Source organism: Lycium barbarum, chromosome 9, assembly GCF_019175385.1.
Source record: "Lycium barbarum isolate Lr01 chromosome 9, ASM1917538v2, whole genome shotgun sequence".
NCBI classification, from domain to species: Eukaryota; Viridiplantae; Streptophyta; class Magnoliopsida; order Solanales; family Solanaceae; genus Lycium; species Lycium barbarum.
The window spans coordinates 23,788,072-23,801,884 of NC_083345.1; the positions used below are offsets into that span (position 1 = coordinate 23,788,072).

A 13,813-nucleotide genomic window follows, 5' to 3' on the forward strand; every position below is an offset into this window, starting at 1 on the left:
AAAGAAATATTTGAAGTAAAAGTTATATATTTTGTATCAAGATTATTCCGAAAAAACCCGAGGTTGAAAAACCCGAATTTTATTGGTTTGGTTTGGTATATAAATTTAAAAACTCGACGCAGTTGGTTTGGTTTGGTGTTTAAGAAATCCGAACCAACCCGGTCCACGTACACCCCTAGTCTCAATAAGTATGACAAAACCCCAAGCATTTCCAATCTAATTGAGGCTGATGTGTATAAATAAAGTAGGTAGGCGGCTAGCAAACACTCATCTGCATGCTTAAAAGCTTAATCATGTTATGGTTCCTAAGCATTATACATTTATTCTATAATGAGTTCATTCCGAAATTTCAAGCTTCAAAATGTTTCGATGCATCTGTAATGGCTTATGTGTCCAAAAACTGAAGGGTTATTCGCACAAATGCCCTTGGGTGGTCTTCATTTTTTGCCCCTCGAAATTGTGGTCTTTAATTTTTGCACTTCAGCACTTTTGGTGCAGCATGAACTAAATTCTAGCCAGCATAGTTAGCATTTAGGTTCGGCATATGTATCATAACATCCCACAAGTTATGCCGAAAAAGGCAAAACTTTCAACATCCAACATAATCTGAAAAAATGCATAAGTTTAGATTTCGCTTGGCATACGTAGCGTTTAGCTTCGGCATATGTATCATCGCATTCACATAAGTTATGCTGGAAAAGACAACTTTCAACACTCAACATAATCTAAAAAATACTACACAATTTTTGCCGCATAACTTCATTCCTACAAAACTTTGGCCAAGCAAGGCAAAAGTTCAGTTTCCCAAGATATAAGTATTACATAACTTAAGTCAAACGAAACATATCTGGATATTTCATTAAATAAGCAGCAGGGGAAAAAATTAAAGATCTTGAATATGAGGGGAAAAAATTAAAGACTAGTCCGTATGAAGGACAATCCCTGCAAAAATGTGAAAAATGAACGTGCTACACCCAACACCCTTTTCAATAAATAAAATTAGGATGAAGTGACTCGTAAATTATATGACAGTCTAATATTGTATTTGTAAGATTAAACAATACATGATCAAATATTAAATCTATATCCTAACAGTATAGGAAATGATAATTTTTCAAGAATTATTATACTTTTTTTTAAAATAGAACAAAATCCAAATGGTGACCTAACACCTACTAGTCAACTGGGGTCATTTGCACGATTGCCTTTCAAAGGCGCTGGTCTTCAATTTTTGCCCCTCAAATTGTTGGTTTTTAATTTTTGCTCTTCGCCTAATACTCTGAGGTTCTGGAATTGAATCCCGGCTTAGTAAAAAAAAAATCACAAGGCAGAGGTTTGTAACAAAATTAGGCCTATCTAAGCAAAAGTTAGGCATTAAGGAGGTAAACTTTTACCCAAAACTAGGCCTATTCGGGCAAAACTTAAGCCTTAAGGCTAACTATTGTTCAACTCTACCTTATAAGGTGCAAACTCTACCTTAAGTTAGAATTTGAATTCAAAACTCTGCCTTGCGTAAAAAAAAAAAATTGACTGAGCGGGGGTTCGAACCCGAAACCCGTGAGTTTTTAGGTGAAGTACAAAAATTAAAAACCAAATTTGAGGGGCAAAAATTAAAGACTAGTGCCTTTGAATAACATTCCGCACACCAAAAAAAAAAGTCAACGTTTCATATAGGACCTTGAGCCCATTTTTTTGTGCGGAATGCGCTTCAAAGACACTGTTCTTTAATTTTTGCCCCTCAAATTGGTGGTCTTTAAATTTTGTCCTTCGCTAAAGACCCTTGATTTCGGGTTCGAAATCCCGCATACTCAAAAATTGAAAAAAAAATTGCAAGGTAGAGTTTAGATTCACAAGGCAGAATTTTGCCCCAAACTCTACCTGATCAGGCTATGTTGATACAGATATATTTACTAGTTATGTATGGCTAAAAAGTTACTATTGTTTGTTGTGGCCCTGTGTGGCGTTATATATTTTAGATTGTCGTGTCACAGGTTGGTAGTATTATACGTACAGAGGAAGTTCTGCCAAAATTTCCATAAGATCTCTGAGAGTTTAACATTTGAGAACGAATGTTTTTAAGGGGGGAGTATGTTACACCACAAAAAAAAAATCATATCGTTTGCATTGTGAATAATTAACGTAAGCTCGGAGAGGTTATGGAACCTTTACAAGATTAAAGAATACTTTAACAAGTGTTAAGCAAGTGTCTAAAGGTTCCGGGATCAAGTGAATTGAAGAAATTAAGTTTGTCGAAGTTTTGAAAAAACTTGGCAGAATTTCGGACAAGAAATTATGGTCCAAATTGAGAGAGGTATATCTGCTAGAATATAAGGAGTTATAAAATGTTTAACCTATGTAAACTGAAGTTCAGCGAGTCTTCTTTCCGATGCAACTGGCATATTGCAATTTGGAAATGAACGGTGGGAGATATGGGCCGTCGAAAATCGACGGAACCATCGTTGTACATCGACGATACCATCAATGTGAGGTGGTGGAGAGCTTTCTAAATGTTTATATATTAATCTATTACGTTTCAGCACTTTATTTCTCCATAGTAACAGACCCTGACCACCCTTAACTCTCTCTAACCTCTCTTAATTCTCCATCATCAAGTAAGTTGAGTTAAAGGCCGTAAAACTCGAGACTGGCTAAGATAAGGTAATAGCTCGTGTGGGCAGCAAGTTGTTGGCCTTGTAACTTGGAAGTGGAGTGCTAAAGTTGGAGTTTTTGGACTAATAAGGTATGTTTATCATCCTAACTTAGTTATTGGGTTGTCCTTGAAGGGTTTCAATGCTTTAAAGTGAAGAAAACCATGATAGGAAGATTATAGTTCGAGTTGTCGATGTTGTTAACTTATGGATTGTTTTTTAAGGAAGTTTTGGGATGGATTTGCATCTGTTTATCTTGATTTATCTTGATGTTGTTGTTGTGGAATGTTGTTGTTGATGTTTGGGTTTGATTTGGAGATGGATAGAGGTGGATATTACAGGGGAAATGTTGCCCGAATTCTGTTAACTTAGAAACGAGTTTAACATGGGGTTTAAGAATATCCTTAGCATAATTTTGGTATGGTTCACCTTGTATGTAGATTTGCGAGCTCGGAAGTTAAGCGTTGAGCAGCTAAGTGAGCGACCAGGTATGTTAAGGCTATCCCTTCCTTTCTTAAGGCATGATCCAATTGTTAGGAACTTTCACAAATGATTTCCATAATGATTCCTTTCATAGAAATGTTAGAAGCTTACATTCTTGATGTTTTTAAGATATTATTGATGTTGGTCTCACCTTATGATTATTGTTCCTTCAAGGTGAGATATGCCAATGATCTTAGCTCCATAATGGAAATCGGAGGTTTACCGAACTTATGTCACTCCGATTAATTTAGAAATGTGTTCCTAAGAAATGTTTTGTAGGACATGAATAGTGTGCTAGTAAAAGATCCCTAACGAGGTATTTAATGCCAGAAGAGAGGTTTATAATGTATCTCAGGATTTGGTTAAGGTTTAGTTAATCGGGAAGAAGTCCTAATGGTCCAGAAATGTGTTTATAAGTCTTATGTGATCATGTAGGCATTAATAGATAAGTGATGACCATGAGAAGTGCATAGAGATTACTCAATAGAGGTCTGGTTATGATATTGATTATATTTACCACTGGTCTACAACCAGTTGGGTAGATTATGTATCACTATTTACCATCGAGCTACAGCCGATCGGGCAGATATGTATTTACCACCATGCTACGGCTGGTTGGAAAATTATTACCACTGAGCTATGGCCGGTTGGGCAGTTATCATTGATCAGTCGGGCAGTTACGCTCTACTATCGAGCGATAATTGGATGGGCAATTACCACCGTGCTACAGTCGGTCGGGCTGTTACCACTGATCAGTTGGGCAGATAGCACCAGGATGATAAGTAGGTCAGGACCACAGTATTGTACATAGATGTAGTTAAATATATGAGAGTATAGCGAGACATGCATACTAGATTCTCATTGGTAAGTCAGAAGTGTCAGGTTGATTCTTATCCTTCTTCTTTGCGGTATATGTTTATTATGTTTCATTTCTGCTGTACATGCTCGGTACATTATTCGTACTGACGTTCTTTTGTTTGTGGACGCTGCGTTCATGCCTGCAGGTACAGATGAGACAAGGATCTTCCACAGTAGGCTACCTCCAAGTACTAGTTTTGATTGGTGAGCTTCACTTCTTTCTGGAGCATTGTCGAGTCTGGGATTGTATATGTATTTTTGTGTTATGGGTATGTCGGGGCCCCTATCCCGACTTATATACTTTGGTCATGTTCTCAGAGGCTTTGCAGACAGTTTCCAGTATACAGCTTAGTCATGCCTTGTCAGTTATTATGTCGGCATCGTGGGCCCATCGTGCATATACGTATGCATGATATTATATTCATAGTTGGCTTCCTTGGCCTTATTTTGCCTTTCGGGACATAGATGATGTGAGTTACAGTTTGGTTTGCTCGGCCCCAGTAAGGTGCTGGGTGCTAATCACGCCTCACCAAGGTTGGGGGGTGACACCTTGAGCCCCCTTTTTTTTTGTGTGTTGAATACCCTTCAAAGGCACTAGTCTTTATTTTTTGCCCCTCAAATTGGCGGTCGTTAAATTTTGCCCTTCGCTAAAAACCCTTGGTTCCGGGTTCGTACTCACGCTTACTTAAAAATTGAAAAAAATATTTGTAAGGTAGAGTTTGGATTTGTAAGGTAGAGTTTTGCCTTCAGGCACGACAAAACTTAGCCAATACCTCAAGTTTTTTTTTATATAATTATTTTATTACATAGGGATAGGGTCAGGGGAAATGCGGGAGGGGATTACAACGTGTGGATTCGAACTCTCACTAACATTTATTTGCGCGGATTTCCCATCTTTTGGGGTTTGCCCCTCAAATTTGTGGTCTTTAAGTTTTACCTTTCGCTTGAAAAGGTGGCCGAAAATACTGAGGTTTTGGGTTCGAACCCCCGCTCAGGCATCAAAATAAAAACAATTTCACAAAATAAGCCTTTGAGAAAAGTCTGCCTTATACGACATAAGTTGTCTTAAGGCATAACTAAAGTTATGCTAGATCTGACATATGTTGCCTTAAGATATAACTAAAAGTTTACCTTATAAGGCAACCTATGCTGGATCCGACATAACTTTAGTTTAGTTATTCCTTAAGACAACTTATGTTGTCTCCTGCAGAGGTCGCCTTAAGGCATAACTAAGCCTTGAGGCATAACAGTCTGCCTTATAAATGCCTCAAGGCATAAAATTTATGCCAGATCTGGCATAACTTTAGTTATGCCTTAAGGCGCTTATGCTGCATAAGGAAGACTTTTCCTAAGCCCTGCCTTACGAAATTATTTTTTATTTTTATGCCGAAACCGGGGTTCGAACCCAGAACCTTAGGGTTTCTACGCGAAAGGCAAAAATTAAAGACCAGCAATTTGAGGGAAAAATTAAAGATCACCTCGAATGAGGGGTATTTCTGTGAATTGACCCCTCACCGACAAGATGAAAGGTTAGGTAGCCAACCATTGAGCTACTAGATCCCTGAAGGTAGAGTTTTGCATTAAGGCCAGTATTTATTTATTTATTTTTTTAATTCAGTTGAATTTTTGCAAAATTCTGCCTTAAGGCCGAATGTCACTACGAAACGCTGCCTTGTGATTTTTTTGATCGAGTCGAAGTTCGAACTCCAAACCTCATAGTATTAGGCGAAGGCCAAAAATTAAAGACCGCCAATTTGAGGGACCAAAATTAAAGACCAATGCCTTTGAAGGCCAATCGTGCAAATGACTCCCTTGAGCCCATGTCCTGGGTGGCCCAATTCTCATGACAAAAGTAACAATCAAGTCAAAACGACTTCGTTTGTGGACTCTGAAAGTTGCTACCATCCATCCACGTGTGCTACTTCTTAATAAATGATCTTTCATTTTTTGTTCATCTTGGATTACATTAATCTTTTCGCTTTCAATTTAATTGTCTATCTAGATTTCATCAATTCTTCACAAGTACTTCTTAATATCATCATTACTCTTTTTTCTAACGTTAAAGACTTGCACTTTCTTGAATTCTCATCAGGTACATTTTTTTTTTCCTTCTCTTTTATGGCCTCCTTTTCAATGGTGTTCGTTCTTTTCAATGTTTATTACGTTTTTTCTGTATCTTTTTTAAGTCTGTTTGCATGTTTTCTTGGATTACTGGATTATTTTTTCATGACCCAAGTTGCTATTCAACAACTTTATGAATATAGTAAGTTGGTAGTAGTGTCTTTGTTTATTTTATTTCAATTCTGAATTTGATTTCTAAATTGGTGGATTTTTTTGTTTGTTTGTTGTAATGGGGTTGTAGCTAGTTTCAAATAGGAAAAATGGTATTTTTAGAATTCTTGCATGTTTAGTTTCTTGGGTGTTTGTTATTTGTAAAATAAATGAATCTTGTTCTGTTACTCCCATTCCGTTTCAACTTGTTTGTCTCGTTTTGATTTGAAACGAAGTTTAAGAAAGTAAAGAACGACTTTTGAATCTTGTGGTCTTAAATTAAAGATTTGTATTATCAGTGGCGGAGTCAAAATTTTTACTAAGGGGTTCAGAAATATAAAGAATTAAACACACGAAGAAGGCAAGGGGATTCAACATCTACTATATATACATAAAAAATAATTTTAACCTTGCATATACAATGTAAATTTTCGTTGAATGAACCCCCTTAGACCAACCCAGCTCCGGCCTTGTGTAGAATGTACCAAAATGTTCTTTAATCTTGTAGTTTTAAACCTGCCATGTGGAAAGTTGAAATTAGAGAATTGCCAAAAAAGGAAAGAGGCATTCTTTTTGAAACGGACTAAAAAAGGAAAGTAAGTCAAACAAATTGAAACGGAGGGAATACGTTTTTCTGCATTTTGTTGTATTGTTTCTGAAATTCATGGATGAACTTAACCCCAGTTTCTATTCAAGAATTCAATGGCCTACTAAGTGGAAGTTTCTTTGTTTACCTTATTCCCTTTATTCTGGCTAACTTTAGTGGTTCACTTCTGAATTGTGTTTTTTAATTGATGCGCAAAACTTTTTCCTCCTTCCAAGTTTTCAGCTGGTAGTCTTAGAATGTGACTGGTTGTTGAGGTGTTCAAATTGCATATTGGCATGGAGAATCAATTGGATAATATTGGGTCGAAAAAACTAATAAAGAAGCATGAATTTGTGAGGGTCATCATTCAGTGTCTCTATTCTTTAGGCTACAGAAATTCTGCTGTGTGTTTGGAATCAGAATCTGGGATTGGCTACAAATCTGATGAATTTGAGACCCTCGAGGCGCATATTCGTGATGCTAATTGGGATGCATGTATCGACAGCCTTAATAGACTTAATGGCTTGACCAATGAGACAAGAGCTTCGGCGTTGTTTCTTGTTCTCAAACAGTGGTTGTTAGAGTATTTGAATCGTGGGGACGACTCTTCAGCTTTGGAAATCTTACGAAAAAAAATATCCGGTTTAGAAGTTGGGAAGGAGAAGGTTCATACGCTTGCTTTTGGATTGCTCTCCTTGAAGGAGTTAGGGTTGGATAAGGTAGATCCTGATGCTATCTATAACTTCCGAAAAAATTTGCTTACGGAACTTGAAAAAGTACTGCCGCCACCCATTACATTGCCGGACCGAAGGTTAGAGTACTTGGTTGAAATGGCTGTATGGTCACAGATAGATAACTGCGTGTTTCATAATTCAGTTGATGCAATTTCGCTCTATGAAGATCACCATTGTGATGGCAGTCAATTTCCAACAAAGACCATGCAGGTGGATAATTTTTCATCATATTTATAGCTTTCTAGCTTGAACACTGAAAGGACCGTGTAATGCCTCAGTTTTTTAAGATTATATCTGGCCTTTTAAGTCTTGTGTTTATACGTTAAGTTACTTTCATTTTTGATCCATTGATTTTTAGCTCAATAGGGTATCAAATTATCACGTTTAGTGACGTATACTTCAATAGCTTAATTTGCGCTTACCATTTTTACCCTGGAAGTTAACTTTCAATAGCTCAAAAGTGGTTCCACTGCTACCTTTTTGATAATCTTAGGAAAAACGCTTTGCTGGATACTTAGTATGTCTCTCCTTCAGGGATCTGCACGCTTTTTGGATCAAATTGAAAAGGAAAGTAGGACAATTGTATGGATATTTCCTAAGTTCACTAGGAACTGAACTACCTCTTGCATTTAATTATTTCACTAATTTAACTATCTTTTGTTGTGATTTAAGAATCATTGTCTCAAATAAGCTTCTGACACTAGGCAAATTTATAGAACGTTGATAGTCTTGCAATTACATTCGGCAGTTAAAGTCACTTTATGACTTTCAGATGACCTAGTCACCAAGAAATTGCTAAATGCTATTAGTGGTTTTCTATTATAGAATCTTTTAATCAGTGGAATTCATGAAGATTGGACTTATCACACCGTGATCATGAGTAGTTTCTCCCCTTACTAATTTGTTATCATTGTTTGCCTAGCTTCTCCTTAGGAAATACGTATTCAATATCTTTAACACTGTTGCAGATCCTGACTAACCACAGAAATGAAGTCTGGTATGTTCAGTTCTCGAATAATGGAAGCTACCTGGCCTCATCATCAAGTGACTGCACAGCCATCATTTGGAAGGTTTGTTTCACATTGTCAACACTTAACTTTGCTATGCAAGTCTGAGAAATCCAGGTGTTTATTTCCTACATATAATTTGGGCTGTTCCTGTAAATTGCTGAGTTGTGCACTTGTGCTGTTGAAAAAATAAAGCTAAATCGTGGAGAGAGGGGATACTTGTTAAAGATCATAGCCCTGCAGTTTCGGAACTCCATAAGCTAGAAGTTTGGTCGTATTACCCTATTTACGTTGTCTAAGTGAATGCTTTCATGGAATAAGCAGAAGAAATTTATTCATTACTTTTTGCAGGATGAATTAAACAGAAAAGTTATTTGTTCTGCTTTGCTTTCTTGATAAATGTTACCAAGAAAGTCATGTTTTAATCATAGTTCCTTTATGCTTCGTAAAAGCTTATATAAGAAACTTTTCTTTCTTTGGTCAATTGAATCTTTTGTCAAGAAATTGTACTCTGAGTGAATGCTTTAGGTTGTTCACTTGCCTGTTACTAGCAGGAAACGATCTAGTCAAGATTATTTTTTTTCTTGGGAAAAAAGTAAGGAAGTGGTTTCTAGGTTTATGTTTGGGCTGAAGAATTTTCTTGTAGGAGCTGTCAGTAAAGTGTTCCAGTTGTCTGGAGACGTGTTTACTAGAACACTCCATCCCACATTTTCTATAATTCTTAAGCTAGTGATCAAACATTTTTAATAAAACATGAAACTTCATACATATACTCTTTTGTTTATAATATCTTTTAATAAAACCATGAACTTCATCATCCATGCTCTTTTTATTTTAGTTTGGATAATGTAGCTTCTCTATTTGACAAAAAAGCTAATCGTGGGAGAAGCATCAATGAATCTTGGGATCAATCAGTAACCATTAAGTTTACGCACCAAGATCTGGTGATTAAAGGTAAAAACTGCATGCAAAAACTGCAAACAAACAAACAACAACATATCCAGTGTAATCCCACAAGTGCATGTAAAAACTGCAGTGTCTGGAATATATATGGGTGCATTTAGGACTCCTTTTTGGTAGCTGGTGTTCACTTAGGATTGTGCTGCTGTTGATGGACCAAGGCTGTGAATGTGGTGGTTTGGTTACTCCACAGTCCACACCCCTCATGGCATATCTGTATCAATTATCCCTTCAAAATGAACGATGATTTATGATAGCTAAGTACATAACTTTAAGAGATTGAAGTTGGAAGAATGAATAGGTATAACTAAAGAAAGAGGTTTACCCACTAATTTACTCAACCAATTTTTCACCAGAAAATGAGAAATGTCTTCTATATTGCTTTAAAAGTATCTAGTAGGATGAACTTCCAAGGTTTTAGTTATCAGCATGCTTAGGCTTATAACTTGACTATTTCACTTGGTACATGTTATCTCTCCTACCAGCACATGTACCAGGTACTCTACCCACCAAGTTTATGTTGGTGAGAAGAAATCACTTAGCTTTTCTTTTGCCTCTGCTAGGATTTGAACCCTAGTCTCTTATAGTTTTCATCCCATATCATTAACTGCTAGGCCTCACCTTTGGGTGCACATAGGCTTATAACTAAATCTGGGAGATCTGAGGAGGGAGGGGAAAGTTCACAGTGCCTCATGTAGGATCTAAAATATTGATTAGTAGGTTCGGTATCATCCAAGCCAAAGGTAGCCTCCACAATTTAGTTTCTCACCTAGCTAAATGTTAAAGTGTGGTTTCAAGTTGCTATTCATCCTCCGTATGAGCTATGTTAGAGAACACGTAAATGACGCTTGACAATAAAACTTATTTCCTTGTGTAATGTTTTTTTTTTTGGGTTTGCGGTTGGGGGGGGGGGGGGGGTTGAATAGTGCAGAAGCGAAAAAAAATAAGAGGAGATACTTTACATAGGATTAGAACCTTGCATCTCAGTGGTGTATGTGGAATTGTGACAACTGAGCTGCAGAATTAGCATTTTATCAACCAATAAAGTTCAACTACTCCAGCAACTTCTTGCTCACAAGTATCCGAAATGGGGGCTATGTTAGAGTACTCACAGAGTCACAGTGCGTCAATCTATTGTCTTGAACTTTTGGAGGTGTTAGAGCTAAGTTCCCAGTGGATTCTATTTTTCAAGAAAAATGACAGCAGTCATACCTAGTCACTGGAAAGGCGGAGATGAGTCTTAGGATCAATCTTAAAGTGGTCAACCGTTATCAGCATTATGAAGCTAAACTTTGACTTAAATTGCATGATTATTTTCCTATTCTGCCGTATAAGAGTCCTAGTTAGACACTGAGGCCAGAATGATTACTCTTTCACTTCCTTGTGCCACAAGTTGGTGACTGGGTTAGTTCTTAATGGAGATTATTGAGGACAAATTTAGCCACCAATAGGCCAATTACAAATGGATCAAAGAATGTTTACCACCATGTGCTTCACAAGCGCTGGCCCCAAAAGACATTGGAAAGACATCAGTCTAGTCTTAGTTAAGACTGCGCATGTGATTCCATGAAGACTTTCTTCATCGGGAAAAAAAGAAGATTCCAAGTGGACTTCCTGACCTTTTTGTTCTTAGTGCATATACTTTTTGTCAGACGTATTCTAGTTTAGGATGGGGTTATAGTGGCGTGACTGATCCCAACCGATTTGGGAGACATGACATCTGGTTTTGATATTTCTGACAGTTAGTAACTAAGCATTTAATTAATAAGTATCTTGATGATTGTGTACACATGTTTTGGTCAAGACGTTGTCTTAAATTATGGATGATTTGTTTTAGATTCTCATATGAAGAACCTATAAACTTACAAGTTACAACTTACAAGCAATCACGTCTTTAGCAATATATGCAACCTGTTTCAATTTCTTAAAATATATAAGCTCCCTATATTTCTATGCTTTGATGCATAAGGCATCAGCAAGTTTCTGGGGATGAGGGTTGACCATTATTTTCTGAGTGGGTTGATAATTACTTTCAGGTACTGGATGATGGGAAACTGACCCAGAGACATGTGCTGCAGAGCCATGAAAAGCCAATTTCTTTTGTAGCATGGAGCCCTGACGATACAATGTTGCTAACCTGTGGGAACATAGAAGTGCTCAAGCTTTGGGACGTGGAAACAGGTACATGCAAGCACACATATGGCGATGCTAGTTTCATTGTCAGCTCATGTGCTTGGTTTCCTGATTCTAGGCGATTCGTCTGTGGCAGTTCGGACCCAGAAAAAGGCATATACATGTGGGACTCTGAGGGTAATGAGCTCAAATCATGGAAAGGGACGCGGATGCCAAAGGTTTTAGATCTTGCTATTACACCTGATGGAGAAAAACTTATCAGTATATTTTCTGACAAAGATATCCGAATATTGAATGTGGGGACAGGTGCTGAACGTGTGATTTCAGAGGAGCATCCAATCACATCCCTTTCACTATCGGGGGATGGTAAATTCTTCATAGTAAATCTTAATAGTCAAGAGATTCATATGTGGGATGTCGCAGGCGAGTGGCTTAGCCCCATGAAGTTTAAAGGCCACAGACAACATAAGTATGTGATACGCTCCTGTTTTGGAGGAGTGGATAGCACTTTTATCGCCAGTGGTAGTGAAGATTCAAAGGTATGGTCGTTCTTCAATGTGCCCCCCCACCACCCACCACCCAAAAAAGAAAAGAAGGAAAAACTAATAAACAAATAAGCATGAGATTAAAGAACTTCAAACTTTAACGTGAATGATTTGTTGGAGACTAATATTTTCTTTAGCTTACTAGCATGCTTAGATTGATCTTGGAAAATTTATAAGCAAGACCAACATAAGTCTATTATACTAGACTGCAATATTTGCAGCAACAAAAGCAACATTGTTCACAAACTAATTGCATTATATCTATGCATGATTCAGCATTTATCTTTTTCATGCGTGTGAATTTTCATATTGCTAGAATTTTGTTACTGCATGTAGGGCCTTGAATTGTGAAGTGTCATTCTCAAAATCTTGTGACTCGCATAATATGTTGCGTTGTTTTCTTTCTTTCCTTAAATTTAATGTTTCAATTTCTTGAGGTCACGGATTGAGTTTTCTGCTTCATAACTGCTGTGAATTAGCCAGATAGTGCATAATATTAAGGAAAATATTATATACACATAGGGTCAAGTTATACGCTGACTACTTATAATAGTTCAAACAGAAATTTCCATTTAGGTGATCTAAGACGTGTATTTCTTGTTTTGAAACAAGAGTGATATAATACATGTATTGCTGATATGTGTATCCTACTTTTGGTACAAAATAATACATAGATTACTTTGGCATTATTTTATGCGGACACCAGAACAGGAAACAGATGGCCAATTAATAATGCAAAATTTGACACCCCCCGCCTCCACTTTCTACCTTCTAACCAAACAAGGGAAATAGCATCATCTGTCCTTTTTCACTTTCCCTCAGAGCTCTTACAACCCCTCTCTTCGGTCGAACCAAAAATAGACTGCAAGAACTACAACGGATATATATTATTATGTGGGGCTGGTTGCATCTAACCAAACACATAGAATAGTTTCATTTGTTCTATGTTTGCACAAGTTGTGGGCATATGCGTTTTTTTTTTTTTTTTTGTTAAATATGGAGTTGCTATTATTGCTGTTTTTTTTTTTTCAAGTTTGTGATTCCATCCGATAACTAGAGGCAATGTGAATTCCTTCATTTTGTATATTGATCCAAGGAAATCATATGAGATCTTTTGCAATGTAGCAGGTGTATATATGGAATCGCCGAGGTTCAAAGCCTATCGAGATCTTGTGTGGCCATTCAATGACTGTGAACTGTGTGAGCTGGAACTCTAAAAGGCCTCATATGCTAGCTTCAGCAAGTGATGATCAAACTATTCGCATATGGGGACCTGATGTTCAAAGTAGATAGTAAAAGAGTAAGCTGGTGTATGCAAATGGATTTTTGTCAATTGCGAGTTTCATTTGCCGTGTAAATCTGTAGCTTTCATTTCTTCAAATTTTGGCATGTCTATCTGCTGTAAATTGCTATAGCGTAGCTAGAGAAGAATTTTGGCGACTCTGTATTTGTACAATGCCAGGGTTGATTTTGCACCCTGTGCCATTTTGGATGCTAATAGGTAGTAAGATACTTGTACTAGAATGGAAGCTGCATTCCCATTTCTTTTAAAGTGTTCATTATCAGCAAGTTTGCTGTATTTGATTCA

At 37.1% G+C, this 13,813-nt stretch overlaps 1 protein-coding gene across 3 annotated transcripts; it reads left to right on the forward strand.

Moving 5' to 3' along the window:
- Positions 1 to 5,906: 5,906 nt before the first annotated feature.
- LOC132610349 (WD repeat-containing protein WDS homolog) lies at positions 5,907 to 13,813 on the forward strand. 3 transcript variants are annotated; one of them, XM_060324649.1, is made up of 5 exons: positions 5,907 to 6,081; positions 7,234 to 7,790; positions 8,549 to 8,650; positions 11,584 to 12,219; positions 13,354 to 13,813. In XM_060324649.1, exons 1-5 carry the CDS (start codon positions 5,922 to 5,924, stop codon positions 13,516 to 13,518), a joined length of 1,620 nt encoding a protein of 539 aa, XP_060180632.1. In that variant the 5' UTR covers positions 5,907 to 5,921; the 3' UTR covers positions 13,519 to 13,813. The 3 variants fall into 3 exon arrangements, with proteins under 3 accessions (XP_060180632.1, XP_060180633.1, XP_060180634.1); XM_060324650.1 differs by having other exon boundaries at positions 5,945 to 6,081; positions 7,083 to 7,790; XM_060324651.1 differs by having other exon boundaries at positions 5,948 to 6,081; positions 7,090 to 7,790.